The 22,238-nt window shown below is 33.6% G+C and overlaps 2 protein-coding genes across 3 annotated transcripts; one reads left to right on the forward strand and one right to left on the reverse strand.

The window, feature by feature from the left end:
* The first annotated feature begins 343 nt into the window (after positions 1-343).
* LOC130654127 (uncharacterized) lies at positions 344-6,104 on the forward strand. Its single transcript, XM_057456659.1, has 12 exons — positions 344-545; positions 652-727; positions 853-920; positions 2,408-2,462; positions 2,543-2,602; positions 2,867-2,944; positions 3,034-3,079; positions 3,243-3,326; positions 3,956-4,014; positions 4,262-5,096; positions 5,624-5,775; positions 5,862-6,104. The coding sequence occupies exons 1-12, from the start codon at positions 443-445 to the stop codon at positions 5,995-5,997; spliced, it is 1,752 nt and encodes a 583-aa protein (XP_057312642.1). The 5' UTR covers positions 344-442; the 3' UTR covers positions 5,998-6,104.
* A 6,035-nt stretch (positions 6,105-12,139) lies between these two features.
* LOC130653613 (fibroblast growth factor 20-like) lies at positions 12,140-21,080 on the reverse strand. 2 transcript variants are annotated; one of them, XM_057456135.1, is made up of 5 exons: positions 20,920-21,080; positions 18,406-18,540; positions 13,318-13,646; positions 12,740-12,843; positions 12,140-12,635 (listed from the first exon to the last, which is right to left on the reverse strand). In XM_057456135.1, exons 2-5 carry the CDS (start codon positions 18,474-18,476, stop codon positions 12,393-12,395), a joined length of 747 nt encoding a protein of 248 aa, XP_057312118.1. In that variant the 5' UTR covers positions 18,477-18,540; positions 20,920-21,080; the 3' UTR covers positions 12,140-12,392. The 2 variants fall into 2 exon arrangements, with proteins under 2 accessions (XP_057312118.1, XP_057312119.1); XM_057456136.1 differs by lacking the exons at positions 18,406-18,540; positions 20,920-21,080 and adding an exon at positions 15,227-15,517.
* Between the last annotated feature and the right edge of the window lie 1,158 nt (positions 21,081-22,238).

Genomic DNA, 22,238 nt, shown 5'->3' on the forward strand with positions numbered 1-22,238 from the left:
TGCTACATTAAATTAATCCTCTTCCACACTTTACTTTTGGTCATTATGGCGCACATTTTGATTGCTAAAAATTATGCCCTTTGGCATGTTTTGTGTTCTAAATAATCCTTAGGTACTTGCTTCGACTTATTTAACAAAAAGAAGCGTCAATTAAGGGCACATACATTTATGAATTTTCAATCAGCTATCTATCTTCAAACTTTGTAATTTCCGTTATTATTCCAGTTTTATTTCTATATAATAATTGGAGACCTTGATACAGGCACTTCAAGCCTCTTCTACTTTAATTGTATCACTTCAACCAGAAGTTACGGTTTGTTATAATTTTTATAATTTTTAACATTTCAATTATGACTGTTTTTTTAGAACTTATAAAATAACCCTTCCTGTTTGGCTATCTTTTGGATATGCATGTTGGTGGTCTGACGAAAATTTGTAATCGATGGATTTATTCATCCATACATTAACAGGCACTGTGTTTGAACTTAGAGTAAGCCCGTTTGAAACCATATTGAGTATCAAGGCAAAAGTTCAACGACTTGAAGGTAATGAACTATATGCTCCACTAATGTAATTTTTTCCACGGCCTATATTCACTCACATTTAATCTACAAGATGTAAACTTGTATGTATGATTGATTTACTTAATAGGAATTCCAATTTCACAACAACATTTGATCTGGCGTTCCACCGAATTAGAAGACGATTATTGTCTTCATGATTATGGGTATGAGAATTTTTAATATTTTTTTGGAGGGTGAAATTTGTGTGTTTTTGGTGTATATTTGTCCTTACAAGTGTTTTAATGTGAAGAAAACTTCATAAATAATAATTCATGTTTTGTCACCACAGTATTCGAAATGGAGCGACTCTGACACTTGTACTTGCTATGAGAGATGGTCCCATCAACATGCGAAGAGGTACATCTCTTTAATAACGTCCTGTTACGGGTGTAATACCGTCTATGGAATTCTCCACGGGTTAACGACTAGTTCTTTTATAATAACCAATAAACAATACCACCATTTATTTATGGTAACAACTTTTGCGTGTGTTTTTGTAGATGCTAAGGTATTGGTGTTGATCGTAGGTCGTTAGAAGGAAATTGTAATTTAGCACTAAATGAGAATTAACTTCAATAATGCTCAACAAGTGGGAACTTACTTCTTTTGTCATGCCACTTACAAGGAGATTTGGTTCATTAGAGAATTAAATTGTGGGACGGTTTTTTAGTCCCTTGAGAGTTCCACTAAACTCGAGTAAATGTATAATATCGATAGCATTTTATTTCTTAACAAATAGTTGCTACCTTTTATATGTAAGCCCTCTGAATCCACGACGGCATTCAGCTTTTGCCGTCGTGAATGCCGTCGTGGTCGAACTCCACGACGGCAAAATTTTTCCGTAGTGGTTTAAAGACTGCACAAAAAAAAAAGTACTCTTTCCAGATTAGTAATCTTGCTAGCTACTTATTTATTTCGTCAAACAAGTCTTTGTTAGATCATACCACGCATCAGTCTTTTTTAGAAATATTTGAATCAAGTATTTCTGATCAAGTAGACAAATGAAGGATGTTACGCGTGCGATTTTGCGCATTCATTTTGCGGTAGAAAATTGGGGGACGTTTTAAATCGTGAACCCAAAACTCGATGATCGAGCGTATAGCGACTCTCTCAATCTTAACTTCCTTTTCTACATGTCCGAAATAGTATGCATGACTATACTGTCATTTTCATAATACAGAGAAAAAAATTAACGACACGTGGGTTTCGTTTTTAAAATTGTTTGAATAACACTTGTAGCATAGAGAAAAAAATCCATTAAATTCGGACCTGCTGTGTTTTCCAATTGTCTTGTCAAATGAAAAAATTATCTACAATTAAATCCATGATAAAGTGTCTGTTCCGCCTGTAAGTGCAGTTTTGAGGACTTGCTTCATCAGTGCTCCATCGGCGTTTACCTCCGCATTAGTTAAGAACCGCATGGCTGGATTTCTTGTGTAAGACCTGGTTACCAACGAAGAAGGGGCCAGGATGTCTACGTAGTTCTTTTAACTAAGTCAGGAGTCAATGAATTAGGATGGTCAGGTTGGCTATGAATAGGCTTGCTCGTGGATTAAAAGGACCAGGACTATTCAATAATTCTGAGATTTGAAAGTGGGGGGTGTCCGACCAAGACGGAAATCTATCGGACGTTTAGTCCAACGAAAGTTCGAAACGAGCTACGGACATGTCCAGTCTCCCCAATAAATTTAGTTAGTTAGTTAGTTTTGCCGTCATTAAAATCTTCCACGGCGCCAAAATTTTGCCGTCGTGATTTTTGTTTTGCCGTCGAAGCTGATTTAACGGCGGCAAATTTTTGCCGTCGAAAATTCTCGCTAATTCAGAGGGCTGTATGTTCTTTTCAGTTTCTGTGGAAGAACCTACGATGCAGGAAATGGCAGATTGTATGGATGCTAACAGGTGAGTGGAGGGGAGACTCGCTTGTGCATGATGTGTATATCTTCCGATTGTTCATGAAATCATCATTGTTGTTAATTTAGGGAGGAGATTTGGGACAAACTCATGAACGATGATAAACAAGTCACACTTCTTGTTTTTCGGTAAGCTATCTGTTATGTTTGCATTTTAACATAGTGGTTCACATTAGCTGTCCAATTTGCTGATATAATTCTTATACGGTGTTATTGAAGGTATAAAACTTTCCACAAAACGATCCACTGTGAAGTTAGTTACTTGATACACTTAATAAATATTAAAAAACAGGGACGCACAAACAACACAATGCATAAAATCTGGGCAAAATAGTGCCGTTTGTAAGTGCACGAAAAATGAAGGTTAAAAATCATACCGGCTCTTGTTTTTAGTGACGGCGATCAATTAAACTTCTTTCGCGTGTATGACAGAGGTGATGGAACTTTATCGCCATATTCTGAAACGCTAAGGTTAGAAAAAATTGTTCTTTTCTTTTTTGTTTTCCTTTGTTTTTCTGAGCAATAGTTATAATGCTCAGCTATGTTTTTTCTTTCCGTAGCCCTGTCTCCAATTATAATGCCTGTCCAGATAACGAAATTGTTGAAGTATGTTGCATTTCATTTTTATTTTTTTTGTAAATTTCTCTTGGTTCATATTATATTTTTACTTTTTTTGGTGTATTTTTATATTTATTTCCACATTAAATTCATCCGATTTTTATTGCGGCAAGCCAAAACGAGACTGTTTTATAATGGCTTCTTTGTTTAGATTAAACAAGCTGATAATCTTGTCACTAGAGACAAAATGAAGTTACTTCGCCAACAAATAAATGCAAAAGCTGATAAGAAAAAGGTAGTCGATGAATTAAAGTTATTTTGTCACTGTGTCTATGTGTGCAACACTTAACCTAAATATTCTGATTTCAAGAGCTGTAAAATACCCATCAATTCCAGGAGACCGTATTAAAAGACACTAATTTACCTTTCGGCCTTGGTTCCGCCGGTCGTAAAATAACCCGATCCTTTTACGCCGTTTTTAACTCCGCCATTCTCAGATTTTCGGTTTATGGTCGTGAATCGAGGAAAGTGATACGGTTAAAACAAGATTTGATTGATACTTTACAGCACGTTGTAATATTTTTTGTGTTTTATTTGAGGTTTTTATAGTTCTCTTACAGTTTATCTTATGGTTAGCGAGAAAGAGAAATCTATAGATACGTAGCCAATGTGCTTTAATTTCTTCGCATATTTAGCCGGAAAATATCTTAACAAGAGAACCATAACATTTATTTATCCATGAAAATGTATTTAAATGGTAAAACAAGGGTAAAAATACGCTAGTTTTTGCCTAATTTCTTTGGCCTTTTTACGCCAGCCCAAACTACGCTGCCAGGCAACAATTAATGCTCTTACGTCAGGTGGAATAATGTTCGACGAGGTAAGAGGTGGAGCTTAGATTGATTGTATTTTTCTTTCACATAGAACATTGAGCCGCGCCCTCCGTCAACTGGAAAACCATCTACTAACTTTTCCAAGCGCAGGTCAGTTTAACTGCAACTATGTTGTTGTTTTTTTATATAAAACTATGCAGGCCCAAAATTTTCATTGATTTATTTTCCATCACCTTCAGAGCCGACGAGAGTGTTGTTGAATGCGTCTCTTTTATCTAAATCAATAACAAAAATTAGATAACGCTCCATATCTTTGATTTTCGAAACTTTTTAGGTTCAAGCATGAATTTTTAGGGTTTTTTTAATGTCTTGCAACGTGTTAATATTTTCTGATTAGAATTCATTTTTCACAACCACCACGGAGCGTGTTATCTCGTCATGGAGTGATACCGAAAACCGAATCAAAGTTAAAACAATATGATGAAGTCACACCGTCCCCAGAAAAATTAGAGGGCACCTCTGCTTTCAGATTAGATACACCGGTGACGTCAGACACGCCTATTACTCACGACCATTTACCCCGCGTGCGGTCGCGAGGGAAAGATTCCGCCAATGTTGACGTAACAGATTTTACATCAGATCATTTTGACGATCAAGGCACTGTTTGCTCGTTTCAATCTAACGTCGCGGAATGCAATACCGATTTCTCATTTTGTATTTCCGAACATGGGACAGTCTATTCCCAAAATAAATATAAATGTTTACCGAATTTACAAACTAGTAAAAATAAGTCACATATAAATAATAATATATCCGATGAGAATAAAGCTGATTTACGAAAGTCATCCAGGTCACGTCGACAAATTTTGAAGCCTTTAGGAACAGTGGACCGTAGCAACGCTAGCGAATTATTTTCTGACATCAAAAGCCCTCCTCACGATAAAAGACTAAAGAATAAAAAAAGTGTACATCGTACAAAAGATGAAACACAACGTAATGAACGGTTAGATGAAGCTTTAAAAGAGTCTCAACTGCCGGAGCTTCTGCGCAGTCCGACTGAATATGAAAACTATAAGAAACTTTTAAATTGGGTGCATCCAAAAAGCAACGAAGTCGAAAATGAACCAGGGGGTAAAAGATATAGTATATCCAGAAAAAACAGCTTCGAGATGATCAGATCACTTTCCAGAAGTAGACGAAGAACGCCGGATGGAAGAGTATCTATGAAAGTGGTGAGTCAAGAATACTTACTGTAATATCCATGCTTTCACTTTTGAGTCTAAATATTTTTATCAATAATTTTGAAGCTACAACTTAGAATGTACATAATCATAAGAATAATAAGAGGTTAATCATAAGAGGTTAATCTTGATTGAACCAGGATTAACCGCCTGAAAATGACTAAAAATACCCATCTTTTTACCCCCAGTGTCGACGTCCCTGCTCTTGCCTTCTGCGCACTTGTCCTATATAACCTAATAAATCTTTTTGAGGGATACAATGATAAAACAGATCAAATTGTCAATAACTTCAAAATTCGATGTTAGTATAATGACCTGCTTACAAGGTTTACAGTAAAACTGCACAATAATTCAAATTACAGAAAAATTGTGAAGATATTCTAATTACGGAGATTAGAATAAAAGAAGGAAAAAGTTTCTGAAGGAATAGTGACTTTGAATTTGTTCGAATTGTGGAGGTATTTGAATTTTGGAGATTTGTATAAGAAAGTGTGAACTGTATCTCATCTTTTCCATAGCATTCATCTAAAATCCACCCACACGGAAACTTAACACATCTCCCACCCGTGCATCAAGAAAAAAGAGATCCACCAACTTTAAATGGAAAAAAGAAAACACGCTGCTCGTTGTGTGGAAAGAAGTTAGGCTTGGCTACTACGTATCAATGTCGGTACGTTTCGTAAAAAGTTTTTTTCTACATGTATTTTTGCTATTTTATAGTACCTATGTGTGTTGATTTTCTTTTTTTCTGTGCAGATGTGGCAGCAAGTTTTGCGCATCTCATCGCTACCCGGAAACACACACGTGTACATACGATTATAAAACTGAAGGAAGAAAATTCCTTGCGAAAAACAATCCTGTCGTGGCAGCTCCAAAGCTTCCAAAGATTTAATCATATATTTTTTTCTCTCCTTTTTTTACTTTTTTATATATTTGTACATAATTATAATAACACATCATTTTTATACTCAACCATGAACACAGAAAAATTATTATTTAGATATTGTTTTATTTTTTAAATCTGGTGTTTTTAGACTGTTTTTTATAACTGCTGGAAATGTTTTACCTCCAGAAGAATGATTGGACAGAATCTCAGGTGCTGGAGAAATTAGATTCAATTTAAAGAATTGTACGTAGTAAGTCATGTGTCTTTCTTCCCACCACTTACCAGGAGCTAGCATTGCCTGCAACGCATCACATTATTTGTTGTTTTACACATATTCTTATGACCTGGTGCATAGTTCAAAAGTAATTAAAACAACAAGAATGGAATCATAAAGTAATGACACTACAGTCGATGCTGCAGAGTCTTACTTGGTTAACGCAGTGATTTTCAAAATTTTACTTGTACAGGGAAAGTACATTTGATTTCATATATTCTGGTCTTTAAAATACCACGTTGCCGCACATCTACCCTAAGAACCATTCCGAGTGTGTTATATAGATATTTAGGAACTCAAAGAGCACCTTCTATTCTGTGTGCCTGTACCATTATGGCATTTTGTATAAACAGTTTTTTTGTCAACTGAAGCACTTTGATACGTTTTTCTTGTGTCACATGTAGTCTGATATTTTGCTGAGAAATGACAAATAATGCAAGTCGTCAACATCATAAATGTTTACTTTATGTTCAATGTTATGCTTTTTAATTCTTTAATCGCCTTTCTTGGTTAATCCTGGATATTTTCTTTTAGCGTCAGCTTACTTGGTTAATGCTTGGTTAATACTTTGTATAAAGCAGAAAAAGTTGTAATAATCTTTTCCAGACTGTTTATGCATGTAAAAATTTCCCTTTCTTATGAAAACATTGAAAGTAGGTAACAACAACCGATTGCAATGCAACCTCGTCGGCTGTAAAAAAGATGCCTACTATGCAAAGGCACTCCGTTTCCATTATGTCGAATTACGGTTGTGGAAATTAGGACGCTATAATATTCTAATGGAATCACATTTGATTCTTTCGTTATACAATGGAATACATTGTTTCCATGTAATACAAAAATTTTACAGAATAACTTTGTTTCCATCTTAAAAAAAAAAAATATTGAAACATAAAAAAGCATTTCTCATGTCGCCAATCGAATATTTATGAAGAATTTGGTATTTGTTGTGCCATTTTATTTCTCCACCGAATGTCACTTCTCCCAGGTATCGCCATATATCGCGGAGTGTTTCTTTTTCACTTCAATTTTCTTTTCCTAAATTTTTTGTCAGTTAACAACATCTTTAACAGAGAAACACCAAAGTATTTAGGATACTGTTTGTTAATATGTAAATGCATATTAACCCCCCCCCCCCCTTCTTTCTTAACTTTTGACAGGCTTGTCCAGGTTGAATCAAACTTTGCACACTTGTAGTACGCTAAGATGGCAGCAATAAATTTTTGCTTATGTCAGCACTATTTCTTTGACGTCATCTAAAGCTTGAAATTTGTCTAATATACCACTATCTGGTTCAAACTTAATTACTTCGTTCTAGAGCGAATTTTTACATTCGGCTTAAAGTTTCTGACAGCCAATAAAATTATTTAACATATTTTCCGGTTTTCACATAGTTCGTTTTAATAAAAGGCCAAAAATTGCCCGAAAATTCCGTTTTTTCGAAAAGACAGACAAAAAGCCCTTGGAACGAGGTTGTGCACATACTTATAGGCCTAATACCCTTTTCAAAATAAATGAATATATAAAAAACTTTTATACCAAACATAATAAAAACCATTACAGGAATAAATTAGTCCCGCTATCTGGCTGGCTAGCTGGCGATGCTTCCACGAGATCTACGTTCGTAGCCAAAATTTTTAAAATTGGTGGTTTAAAATTTATACGTGGCTAGAAAAACGTGACAATGTTTTTACCTTAACATGTGAAAACATACAGAGAACAAATATTACAAAAATAAAAGACTTTAAGAAAATAAGAAGATCAAAAAGAACCTAAAAACCTAGCACTGAACAAACCACTTCCAAAATCAAAATAGCGTTTGTGGCTTTGCTTCACACGTTCCTTCGAAACTTTCACCGTGGACATGCCCAAAACTTCCATTATAAGCTGGTGAAAATAAAGGTTGCTTTAACGCATTTTCAAGCTGAAAAATATCTAAGACATTGTTGACAGGAGTTCACCTTTCCAGTTTTTATGAGATTTTAACCGTGATCGGTGATGAAATAGAATTTCTGGCTACAGTGAGGTATCTGCTGTGACATTCTCGTTACAGGGGCAGGACTGGCAGTGTTTAAATTTCAATGTCGTCAATTCGCATGTTTTTTTTGTTTTTTTTTCTTCGGTCTTGTTTAAATTTTTATCGGATCGCAAAGTGTGTACTGTTATCGGATCGCAAGTGAATCACACAAGGATGAGAGATTTCCGAAACACTTGGTTACCATGACAACCACGCGTTGGATATTGAGATTTCAAAACTTATGAAATCTTTTCACTTTGCTGGCCCAGCAGGTAACGTTCTAATCCTATTTCCATTCTGACATAGTTTTTACTGAATTTCACTTGATTAGTTAAGAACATCTAATTAATGCAATAACAATCTTTAATTACTAAACCGCTTAGTATATGCTAAAACCAGCGCTAACAGATTATTCTAATCAATTTGTGGAAAGCTGAGGATTATTGTACATTAGAACTTATTTAAAAAAGGATTGTTATGTATTTGACGTCATTTGATGTATTTATACGGACATACATAAGTTGGCGGGCGCAAATGTCATTTATGCCCTGGATTGTATTGTTTTCTTTTTAACATTAGAATTGATAACATTTCTTACAATAACTAAATTAAAAATAGGGTGTTACCAATTTTTATAGCCTCATACAAATTACACTGGTCGGCCATAAATAAAAAACTGCAGTCTGAATACCGATCACTCTGGCTTAGCAGTTGAAGAGATCTTTTGACATGGTGATTTTAGCGATAAAGAAAAGAATGACGAATATTCCGTCGAAAATAAGAGAATTTCTTGGTGCTGTATAATAATTTGTCTCGATGAGTTAACTCAGTTGTCTCGATCAATTTCTCTTCGCTATTAAGTTTTTACCACAATGGCACATGATTCTGTAAGCCTCGCCAGAATTAATGAAGTGGTTAGAGATAGCACTTATTGGATTTAAACCGGGCTACTCCATTTCCTGTTGTTTAATAGTGACACCATTTCTCCAACCCGCGATTCTGTTCATTCTACCTAGAATAGATAGAAATAGAGGTATTTCTACTCACCCAGATTCTACTTCGTGCTCGCTCTTGTTAAGTAATCATCTCTTGTAACTATTAAGTTCGTTAGTTTTAAATAATTTATATGTTTTGGACTGTTTACTTTATTAAGAGGGGAGGGTTATATTGCTTGTGGTTTTGTTTTAATTTTCTTTTAATGTTATTAACCTGACAAGTCGGTGTGTATTGCTGCTGAGCTAATTAAAACGGCGACAACATTATTTTTTGAGGTTAATAAGTGACAAATTTTAAATTAACAAATAAAAATTGATAAACTGTATGTACATACGCATGCGTCACAGTACTATATTAACTTTGCTAAGGGTATAGATATATGTGGGGTGAATGTTAAAAGAGAGAGACAGAGAGAGATCGTTTGTCTTTCGCAATATAAAATATATTATTTGTTGCGCTGTTTCGGAAGTGGTTACGATAGATCTGTATAATGGCTAGCTGTAGTCTATGCAACATTTAATGAGAGCGGCATAGGGAAAATAACCTATATACATCATTTAATTGTTGTAGTAATTAGCGATTAATTATAGCACGTTTAATAAATCTTATGCAGCTCATTTCTTTTTTCAGCCCTTTACGCAATTTTTATCCTTTCAAAATTGTATTAAATACTGTAAAATGCCTTAATCAAGCGTAGCGCTTATCAGCAGCGATAGTACGACTTTGGTGCGCTCAACTAAGAGTGCGCTTATTTCTATGTGCGCTTATAATCGAGTATAAAAAAGTGCAAGGAAAAATGACAGAATGACAGAATATAAAGTAAAATTAATCTATATGCTCTAAAATCTTGTATTTTAAGTAAATCAAAACCTTCATTTTTTTAATTTCATTGATTTCAATATCTTCTTTCTCTGAACGCGCTTATCTAAGGGTGCGCTTATAAATGGGAATGAAATTTTGATAAGGGTTTGGTAGGCTTAACTACGGGTGCGCTTATAACCGGGTGCGCTTAATTACAGTATTTTACGGGTTTCGGACCCTGAGATTAGTAGAAAACACATTTTTCCGCATCTAGTTTTCCCCTATATTCCAGAGTTCAATTTCACCTGTGGGGCAAAACTTTGTGGAGCGGGGTGGGTTGCTTTACCCAACTAACATCATTCTTCCAAACACGTTGGTATAATTTTTCCCCTATTTTGCAAGAATTTTTTGGAGCTCTTAACATGAGTGAATTTTGTCTTACGAAATGCTCAAGACATAAGACAGGAAAATATTGACTTTGGCAAGAAGGAGTAGTGAAAGTGATAGCATTTCAGTCGATCAAGGTGTGTACAAAAATGTCAATTTACTAATGGACAAAACGGCCGTTCAAGACATTGTGACAGTTTCAAGTGGATAAAAATTGTTTTTTAACGTAACAAAATCTTTAACGTAATTATGTGGTCACCCAGAAGCAGCAATCATTTATCCTATAATTTTTTCAAAATAGTTCGAATAGTTATTACATAATTGTCTCATTATCTTCTGGTTGTCCCAAAATCATAAAAATAAGCGAGTGTTATCCCTTGTTATCACCGTAGAACAAAAATAAAACCTTCGTACATGTTTTCCCCATCGGTAGCCACTTCGTGAAACTCTGTTCGCATTTAGCATGAAATAATCTTAATCACAGCAGAATAGCTATTGAAAAACGCAGGGGCTAATTCTAAAACTTAAAAACCGTACTAAATTTTAGTTTGAAAATTTGTGAACGGGGTTAGAATTACTATCTAAATCGAACTTATAAAAAAATTTAGACGCGAAAAAATAAAAAACCTTTACAACATATCCCGCCTCATTTGATGGCCAGTAAGCAAAAGATAAAAAGAAAAAATAATAATTAATAATAATAAAAAACATTCCTTTATTTCGATGTCCTTTTTACATAATGAATTTGTGGCGTAATTATTTATTTTTTCGTCCCAAGACACTGTGACATCATATAGTGTTGTTTCGTACCCAACTTTTACTTTTTTTTGTAAACATTTAGTCAACCTGGTTTTAAAGATTTCTTACCATTCGTAACACAGGTAGGGTCACAAAATCTTGGGGGGAGGGGGTGTAGGGTTGTAGGACACTTATCATAAGAAAATCTTTTCGATAACAAAAAAATAAATTTTCTAAATTTTGGGTAGTCTACTGTCTTATCAACTGGCTTTTTTAAACAAACGTTGGCTGTGTAAAACTGTAAAAAAATTTAAATTGTTTTTTTTAATGTTTTTTTTTTCTATCCTTGTCTTTCAGTTTGTTTATTATGTATTACGTACGTTTAATCAATTGACATTTCATACAATAAAGCATTATGACTCATAATTTTCGGAAACCACAGAGCTCTGAACTGCATTTCTACATCTTTCAACACAATAGCCTGTGATTGTGAACGAAATCCCAATGAGCTATGTTTAATTGGGAGAAGGTCTTACCAAATTAATCGTGTCTCTAATCAGTTTAACGGACGATTACGATAACATGTTAATGCAGGCTTAATGACTTTAGGCTGGTGTTAACGACATCACAAAATATATTTTCAACTCTGACAATTTTAGGTTCAATTTCCTTGCCATTGTATTTTAACCTTTTTGTTCTTTTATTTACTTAGAATCACGTAAGATATGTCAGGTATTCTAAACATATATAGCAGCACACCATTTAAGCCAGCATGTAGCCAAATCAGTATCTAGACTACGTCATATACTTCTTTAAAATTACTGGTCGACTTTCCCTTTTGTAGAAATCTTAACCGGCAATTAAATGGACGCCATGCAAATGTTCGGAAGTTTCGCTTTCAACTTTGTATATTTTCACATAAAACATAAGTCAAATTTTTTTTTCTTTTATCTTTTTTCGTTTATTACAATCCTACTACATAAATTACTTTCTATTCAACAACTTTATACAGAAAATATACAACTATGGATTGGTGTAAAATATGCACCAATAATAAAGGATTAGCAAGAAAAGAAAAAGTAAGAAAGGAAACTTAATTAATAAAGATTGAAGATTTCGCCTCGATTTTCTTGTCTTGATAATCCAAGAAATTAAGCCTATATTACTTTATTTTATAATAAATTTTAACTAAGTGCTAATTCTGCTGTCGTCACTATCACATACAGACGACGTTGAAGAACGGCGTCGTACTATTTCTATCATAAATGACGTGTCTTTTGCTGGTTTTGGTTTGCGATAGAAACTTCGAGTTTGCTGTTTATTGCGAAGTCCGATACACCATCTTTTGTGTAAATACATCGCCGAATAATAAACATTGAAAAAGTTCTCGGTTAGTGTTTCTTCGAATATACATTCCGCGCTATCCACATCCTAAAGGAAAATTAAAAAATAAATTTAAAAAAAGTATGAATGTTTTTCCAACATTCCAGTATCGATATGTCAGTTCTTTTTCTAAGTATAAGATATTTTCTTACCGTTCCCCTCATTTGACCTTGATCATCTATCATTAAAAACAATTCAGCCTCGACTCCCCAAACTTTGACCAGATCAGCACCAACTGGGATCACATCAATTTCAACTAGAAAGTAAAATATGCTTTTTAAAATCTTTAGGCTTTCGCTTGTTATTTTTGGGAGGTTGGGGAACAATCTCTAGAGACAACGTGACAAGATCATCGAAGTAGATGGGCAACACAAAGTTGTTATTGATCAAATTGTTTCTATAGGCCTACACCGTGTTTCCTGATGTCTGCAATTAATGTTTCCGACCTGAAATCGTAAACTCATGCCGCCTTTCCATAATTATTATCAATATCCCTCGTTTGGTCGAAAATAGACCGCAGTCTAAAAAAGTTGTGATTTTTGTGGACAAGGAACACAAAAACAACTAGATAATCATAATAAATCTAGTAAAGGAAAAGTTTGAAAAAATTATTTTTAATTGTGGTGTAAACAAAATTTGTTTTTATGATTCATCAATATTTTGACTTTGTCATCACATAACAAACATAAAACGACACTCTAATGACGTCGAAAAGACGAAAATAGCTTACTGTACGGACTACTTGAATCCTTTACTCCCATGATTTGTCCGTTGGGCATTATAGCTAAATAATATCCCGACTGACTTTTAAATCTCCTTCTCCGAGCTGTTTTCGAATGTTTCATACAGTGACAGGTCGATGGATCTACCTCTGTTTTCGTTTCACTTGACGAATGTCTTTTACTGCGGCAACCGCCAGTTCTTTCGTTTAACATGAAAACTTTCCAAAATCCATCCGTGTAGTTTTCCATACTTGGTTGAAGAAGATTTGTATTGGTTGAATTGTTCCATTCATGGCACTGATCTATCAAGTCGTACATTGTAGCCGGCGCTGATCGCCTAAATGGTAGCAAGTTCGATACAGCTGATTTCATGTTTAAAAAATTTTATTTTTTTGTCTCTGTTAATAATTAAAATCTCACAGCAATCCCCTTTTACTTTTTTTAAAGATTTAAGTCCTTCAATCAAATGTGTAACGTACTCCTCCAAGTAACAACGAAACTGTTGATTGAAATTTCTAACAACTATTTTTTAATGTATTCTTAACGAACAAAAGACGTCGTTAATTCAAACAGTCATTAATTTTGACACACCACAAAATTGGGTAATTGAGAAAGTTAATAAACCCATGGTTGTTAACCTCAATTGTACTTGATTAACCAACACTTGATGAAAGCGTGACTTAGAAATTTATACGGTGTGCTTGTATGAATTGGCGGCTATATTTGCGTTTACACACGCTAATACTTGCTCAATAAAAACGTGACATCGACAGCTGAGATCACATTTTATCCATTTTATTTAAATTTAGCAATTTTACGAAATTTAGCGGAGTCCCTGGTGCAGGGATATATTTTGTAACTTTCATTTTTCTTTATGTATAAGCTTTTGTAGTAGATAAAATTTCGCGCAATCATCACAGAAGGCTAAGTGATTTTAGTTTCATTTTTACTTTTAGACTTCCAAAGTGGTTACCCTGGCAACTAGATTATTATCATTATGGTGCCAAGTAGTTACAATACGTCGTATTCGTATTAAAGCGTCAATCAAATGATAATGGATCTTTATAACGCTCATGAAAATACGATTAAAAGCTTTGAATGCTTTGCTCTGTTATCAATTCTTTTCCAATCACTAATCACTGCTTAATTATTAGACACCGTGAAAATATGTCTTACTCAAGGTTTTTTATGATGCATTTGTCCAAAAACAATTTATTTACTGAGTATTTACATTGTCTGGTTTCTAATTCGTTTACGTAGAATCTACTTTGTTTTTCCTTATTTATGTTTTTATTCATTTATTTATTTATTTATTCGTTATTATTTTATTTTTTTACTTTCTCGTTTTCTACTATTTTCGTGTCATGAAAAATAATTTTTTTATCGCTTAAAACACACAAAACTTTCAACATTATAGCGAGATATTATTCAAGACAAAACACGTTTAGAAACTGTCTGCTCCGTGTTTGTTTAGTAAAAAATTGTTGGCAAATCCTCTACGATGAAGTGCACTTGTATATTTAAACACAAAGATATGTTGCAAAAGTATTGCCGTATTTACCAAGAATGATAAAAAAAAATCGACGAATAAGGCGGATATTTTAAAAAAAATTAAAAAAAAAGCTTCCAAGACTTTACCACTAACTTTATAACCAATGTTTCGCAGGAACGCGAGCTTCGTGCCTTGCTGAGAAACAACTTGATCAAATTATCCGCTATATTTTTAATGTTATTCCAAAAACGTTTAGGCGAATCTCTTAGCTTTAGAAGAAAAATATTATATATTGTAACAGGTCGCGTCATGACAAAAATGTGAACATGTGTTGTAGATAAAAAAGTTGAAGAGCTAAGGTCATAGTTTAAGAAAACGATATTAAAAACATAACGGTACCACGAAACACGATTACATCCACTTACCCGAAAAAGCATGTTTTTGGACGGTTTTTCCACATTTTCTTGATTGTATTTCAAACGAGTAAAACTTGTAAAAAATTTCCTCCAGTCCTTCTGTCTCTGTTACGTGAAGTGATATCTTATTGAAGTAAACGAATTACGATATGTGAATCCGATACGGTTAATTAACGACGATAATTATCTTGCTAATAATACACAAAACACTTCAATAAATATCTTTTTAAACGTCTTTAAAAATGAATAAATAAAAAGGATGACTTCACCATTCTGTAGACAACAGAGAGTAAGCCAGAATGAAAAAATATCGTTTTTTATCTTTCATAAACCTCTTTATGACGTCACATGTTTTGAATTACAACATGTGGACAAACAGAGGTATGGAGTACTTATTTGAAATAAAGATATAAAGAAACAAACTGAACTGTCATTTTTTATACCTCAATAAATAACAAGGTTCCGTTGGAATTTAGTTGGTATGAGTGGTGTTCTTATAACAATACACGATTAAACAAATTGTCCGAAGGTATTCGTTTGTTACAAGACTCTCTTTTGATGTTTTGTTATTTATTGGAAGTGTGCTTCACCTAGTCATCTCAGACATACTGTATGGAAATCAATTTTTCATGATTGTTTCCAGATCATCTTACATTTAATGAGAAGTTTTAACACTAATATGACATATTCAAAAAGTGGGGAGAAATTTTCACACATTCTTAACACTTTAATTTGACACCCATCCCGCCCATTTTATTTTGCCCAACATATGAGGTTAACGTTTATTATACAGGTTATATGAAATCACTATCTATACTTTTAGTTCACAGGCGAGTGCGAAAAATTGATAGTTCGTGCCAGGCGCTTTTTATATCACAAATTAATTTTAATTACTAAAAGCGAAATTTTATCTCAAAAGTCGCTGAGAAGTTGCCAATCGAAACATTCATACAAGACTTCAGTTTTATTATTATTTCGAACATTTATTCAGGTTAGCCACGGCAGTGTTGGAAACACTGTTATTAATGTGAGTCCTGTGTTCTGAATGTATACACAGGGTATGCATCGGCATTGCTTACCCAATTTTCTCTCACATGTCATGGGTTGACTGTAGCTGTAGTAAAGACACTTGCTACACATGCCCGCGCTGTGGACCTTGTGATTACGAAGCGAACTCCATTACCACTAGCCCACACGCCAATTGGTAATTAGTAACTAGGAAGAAAGAGGTTTCTTTTAAAGAGCTGTTGTGTAGGTTTATCCTTTGGTTGTCTAACTTTTCGAATTTTCAGCCTAGCCTGCTTAAGTTTTACCCACATCTTAAAACCTGGGTGTGGCTACTAAAGTGATGAATGAATTAAATTCCACTTTTCTCTTAATGTCATAAATACTTTTACTATCATCTTGTTCATAATGAAATTTTATCTCTACTATCTGTACTGTTGTTTTCTTTAAACAAGCGTGTGTCTCGAATAACACTTCTATTTCATTTCAAGATCGTGAAAAAAGGGACTCTCTCTCAATGTCACAAAAAGAAAAACACACTAATTGACTTTTTTCTTTCTTTCTGATATCGGGTTTACTGACTTATCTAATAAGTTGTATTGTATTTTGAGTTATTTTTACGCTATATTTTCTTAGAGTTTTTTTTCTTTCACTTTTTTATTTCCTCTTTACAGACGAGTGTCTGTATAGCAACTCATTACGGCATTTCCATGACAAACTCGTACTCATTTTTACGATGTTTGAAGATTTCTTTTTAGAAGGTCCTAGATAATGCATTGATTCAGTCATTTTTTTAAATATTTCGCGGAATTACTTTTCGCGAACATGACCATTTTAAGATTTCCAGGAAATAATTACTTTCGACAATGTAGCTACTAGTACTATTTCGGTTTTTCTTCAGATGTAATTTTTTGACATAAGATCCTGAATAAATGGATTGAACCAATGTTATAGAATTCAGTTTCATTTTCTTTTTCCAAAGTTTAACAAAAACACAACTTGTTGGAAAAAGGTATAATGAGGTAACCACAGAAATAAACTGGCTTTTGAAAAAATGTTTCAAAAATCTTTTCTGGGGGGGGGGGGGGGGGGGTGGGTAGACTAGGCTTGCATAGACCTTCGTGAACAGGGTAAAATTCGCGAAAGTTAATCTTTGGGTGGGCAAATATTAATTCTTTATTTCAAATGGAGCAAGATTTACCTGCTTAGATTATTACAGTGTATTCTGAATGTAAAATTAAGAACTGAAACCTTGTTTACTGCCATTCACAACGTAAACCACACACAATTCTTATTCACAAAATAAACAGAAATATACATTGATATTCTCATCTCGTTTTTAAAAATCTAAATAGTCATATATTTTTGATTACGTTTCTAATTTCATATTTCGAAGGATATTTCATCTATTTTTTTGGCTGTAATAACGTGTTGGTCTTTTTTAATTTCATTCCTTGTATGCTTGATATATATTTGATACAATTTTATTACTACGCTCTAAATATATAGTTTAATAGCGTGAAATCTGCAAAAACCGCAAAAGAATTTAAGCAATTATGAAAATCTAAAATAAAATTCAACGGTTAATTTAGCACCCTTGGGCGTTAATTGAAATTAATAGCAAAGGGTGTAAACAACTTAGACTATCTTAAGTACCGTAGCCCTCCCCCGGGGCGTTTATTTGTCACATGATTTTAAAGATGGAACATTATAAGGGGTGGGCTTAGTAAATTGGCAACTCACAAAACAATAACAAATTGCAATGGTTTAGAATATTGGAGATAAATTAAAACAAATATAAAATACAAAGGGAAAATTTCTCCCTTAGAAATAAATTACCATCAGGTTTTAGGAACATTTAATTTTAAAAATATTACCGAAGGTATCAGGTAGTAGCCAGAGACCTAGCATAATTTTTTTTTACCATGAAAAAATCAAAAAAGCAAAAATGAGAAAATTATGCTGAGTCGCAAACGTATTTTCTGCGGTCAGAAAAAGTTGTTGTGATTATGCGAAAGTACTATAACATAAAGAAAAAAAAATGCTCGAAATATAAGAACAAAATAAGAACAATTGAAGTCTTGGTATGTTAGAAAATAAGAACAGCTTAAGCTGAAGCTAAATTTTCTGCTTCTTATAAAAAAGTGAAAGGGTAAGTAAAATAAAGCAAAAAAATTAAATACCTTAGAATTTTAAACTTTTTTATGAACTCAATCATGACTCCACTACGGACAACTCTTCGTGAAGACTTCATAGAAATTTCCACACCACCTTCCTTATGGTTTCACGTAACCGGAACACGTGGTGATTAGATTTGTCTAATGAACAAGAAGAACAATAAGAAAAAACAGAATATTTCAATCTACACTTTTTACCGCGTGTTAAAAGGAATTACTGAGCTTCTGCTCTATAAAAAACATATGTTGCGCTAAGAGACTATTTTTTGATTTTTTTTATATATTTTTTTGATAGATAAAGTTAATTAATTCTTTGCTGTACTCATTAACACCAAAATGAATTTATAGTTTACTAAGACACAAATAAATTTTGTAACAGCTTTCCAACTTTCTGTATTTCCCATCCGACTTCTTTTTCAAGCGCAAAAAATGTATTAATATCGCTTATTTTTATAATATCCAAATTCTAACCAGGCTGGTCATTATTTTTATTTCTTTGTTCTTTTAAACAACATATCTATTGTTTTTAACTCAACATCCCAGCCTGATATTCTTATAAAGCATGTTCTTATAAAAGAAAAAGCGTGAAGTACTTAAAAAAATATTAATTGACTTTAAAATTGACTTTAATTTTAAATTATTAAAATGGCAGGATAAAGTATGACATCAATATGGGTCAAAGTTGTTGGGATTAAAAACAAAACTTTTTTAACCTTCGTCATAACAACGTCATGAAAGCAGAAGACTCGGAAATTCACTCATATTTTTAATGAATCGGAGATTCATTGTCTTTTTAATTGCTAGTGCCAATCGTCAGCACTCGTCATTCTTGGTGACATATTCTTGCACTCATCGGCATTTTCTACGATGCTTCAATACATTTTTTCAGTTTAGCCTCCTTGGCTCATACACCATTGGGAATTATAGTTTTCTAGTCAGCAAGAGTTTTATTCTTGTAACCATACTTCTTGGTTTGAGATTTATGGTTCTTAGAAAATCGATATTTTGGTCCTTAAATAGGTCTTCAAAATGATTATGCCGTCAATTTGCTTCAGATGTTTTATGATCGAGCCTGAGTAATATTCCTGGGATATTATTTTTAGAATAATATGACAAAATTATAGGAGTTAATACTACATATTTTATTCCTACTTTTTATTGCCAAGAACTTACTTAAGAACAAGTTTAGCCTTTCCAAAAGTTCAGTGTTCTTATAAAAGCATAAAACAATATAGAATTAGTAATTTCCCTGCCAGTATCTCATAAATGCATAATTGCCCTCATAAATATAAAGATAAGCATCATAACACATCAAAATGTGTAGGAGCTCAGATTATATCATTGGTTTGACGTGTTACTGACGTTTTTTCAACGTCGAGTAAATAAACATCGCCGTTTTTTATTGACGACTTTGTCGTGTGTAGTTCGCATTTACATGGCAGGAACTCTAATTCTTGGCTGAAGTTTTTGAATTAGCAGACGACTCTCAATTAGTGGATTAATTTGAATGTCCATTCCTATGACGCTAACTTCAATCTTCTTCAAAACTTGACATTCAAAGTGTCCACCTGAAGCTTAAACATGGCAACTTTAATAAGCGTGACGTCATTGCTAATATGTTTGCTATTTATAGCAACATTACCATTGTTGAATTATATCAATTACGTCAGGATTATTAACAAAGTTGTGATCGTCTTTTAACTTTTTATATCCATGTCGCTACACATTTTTCGTTTTCTTATATGAACCCGAGCTGCGAGAACGGTTATTATACGTTCCTAACTTTTTTGAAAAGCCTATAAAGATTCCTATACTTTAGAGATAGCAAAATAAGTGACCTGTTAAGTGACCGCTAACCGGCTTGTGTGGCAGGCAAGCAAGTTAAAGTAATACTATACGTATCTCTGGCGGTAATGCAACATAGTTACAGTCGGAGGAGAGGAAGAGCCAACCGTAAGGATGGAATCCCAAGGACGTTAAAACTTCCCGTTACTTACTTACTTACTTTTACTTGCTTACCTGTTAAAAATCGTCAAAAGGCTACGGTAGAAATTGCTCCAAAATTCCGAGACCGACTCATGTTCTTTACATAAAACAATTTTTCTCGGGAGTAATTGTTCTTGTCTTAAAGAGTTAGATTCTTCAATATGTGGCACGCTTTCTTTTGTTATTCGTGACACATGATTATTATCAAACATTCAAGTAATCGTAAGTGAAAAGTCATTCGTTTGAACGCGTACGTACGTACTCTTCTATTTATCGCTTTTTGAGTGCTTTATCAATATAGATCTCGTCATCTAGAAATCCTTTAATCTAGAAAATGTTTGTTCGTCTTTAAATTTTCTTTTTTCGAATATTTTCGATGTGAATATGAGTTATCATCTCCAATATTACAAAATTATTTTAAGAAAATTATTCTAAGAGCTCGTTTTGTTATTTTTAAAAATAAAAAAAATATTGCATCATTGTGGGTTCGTGTGGCGAAGATTTTTATTAGATGTTGTAAAAATAAGGACTCACCGTGTTTTTCCCGCGGTTAGATCGCTTCCTTGTCCCATCAAAAGTTTAACAAACAGATTTTAACCATGCCGTTGATATTATAACGGTTTTCATTTGTTTTTGAAAAAAATATATTTGAAACTTTGCTGAGGCAAAAGTTTATCAATAAGATTAATATTTCCATGGCAACTGATGAGTAGAACGAACTGACACCTTTTTCACTATTGACTTCTGTTGAAACAAGATTTTGTCTGAAACTGCAAGCAATGGAATTCATTTCCAAACCTCTTTTGTTGCAACTATGAAATAAAATCCTAGATACCTGGGAACTAAGTTTGAAAAATGCTTTTCTGTTTATCAATATTTACGTAATGTTGTCAATGTTTGCGATCAAAAAAAATTATTAAAACTTTTGTGCGCGGATTACAAACATACACGTTTCATGTCAAAACTTGCTTCATAAAAAGCTCCAATCCCTGAATTAGTAAAAAATGAAAAAGTATTAGAATGGCTCATGCTTTCTAACTCTGGAAATTGCTTTCTTGAATAAAGGCAACCTCGTTTGCAGGAATTATTAGCTTTTTTCCATCACGACCTAAAAAATCCCTTAAAGATGAGATGAAAACTAAATAATATATTTCAGAAATATTATTTTGCGACTTTGTTCCAAGGCATTCTTGTATTTAGGGCGATGTGACGTTTTAATATGTGAGAAGACGGTTACTATGGTAATGTTGCAAACCTATTTCCAGGTTCATGTACCTAGGTCGAATATATTCGTATTGCCGTCCTGGTGTCAAAAAAGATGTAAGATGTCCTGGAGACGAGGTTGGTAATGTTAAACACGCGCTAAATTCAAGTTTTTAACCTCGAATTGCAGTCGTTAGTTATATAACGCGAAGGAAACCGTGCATTTAATTAGCTAGATTTTATCTTTCTTTCGTATGCCATTAATTACTAATAAAAATGACTACTCTGGACAACAATCGTCGGATTCAAACAAGATGGGTTTTTGCGCATGCGTTGATAGATAACAAAGGGATGTGCACGCTTGCCAAATCATTTGTCTTGTTGTAGCTGATTTTACATCAATCTACAAGATTTCAGCGCGATGAGGCAGTCACAGCTTATGTTGCACATTGACCTAATTTTTATGCATTATCTTTAAACCAATCCAGTGCAAGTTCGCCGCATCTGCGTTGAATACATTTCATATTTTCCGTGATTGAATTTAGTGTGATTGTATTCGAGACAAACAGCACACGTCTTTTTGCACGTAAAGAAAAAATAAAATTTTGCTAATGCAAATAAGTATCATTTAAGCACGGAAATCAGTATCA

This window comes from Hydractinia symbiolongicarpus, chromosome 8 (genome assembly GCF_029227915.1).
Source record: "Hydractinia symbiolongicarpus strain clone_291-10 chromosome 8, HSymV2.1, whole genome shotgun sequence".
Lineage (NCBI taxonomy): Eukaryota > Metazoa > Cnidaria > Hydrozoa > Anthoathecata > Hydractiniidae > Hydractinia > Hydractinia symbiolongicarpus.

What these genes read in the sequence shown, in the direction of transcription:
- LOC130653613 (XM_057456135.1), bottom strand. Translation starts at nt 18,476, where the DNA reads ATGAAGTCTTCACGAAGAGTTGTCCGTAGTGGAGTCATGATTGAGTTC. An exon ending in GGATTCAAGTAGTCCGTACA is followed by an intron (nt 12,844 to 13,317) that starts GTAAGCTATTTT and finishes TTTACTTTCTAG; the next exon opens with TTGAAATTGATGTGATCCCA. An exon ending in AAGGTCAAATGAGGGGAACG is followed by an intron (nt 12,636 to 12,739) that starts GTAAGAAAATAT and finishes ATTTTCCTTTAG; the next exon opens with GATGTGGATAGCGCGGAATG.
- LOC130654127 (XM_057456659.1), top strand. Translation starts at nt 443, where the DNA reads ATGGATTTATTCATCCATACATTAACAGGCACTGTGTTTGAACTTAGA. An exon ending in GTCACACTTCTTGTTTTTCG is followed by an intron (nt 2,603 to 2,866) that starts GTAAGCTATCTG and finishes TCTTGTTTTTAG; the next exon opens with TGACGGCGATCAATTAAACT. An exon ending in CCATATTCTGAAACGCTAAG is followed by an intron (nt 2,945 to 3,033) that starts GTTAGAAAAAAT and finishes TTCTTTCCGTAG; the next exon opens with CCCTGTCTCCAATTATAATG.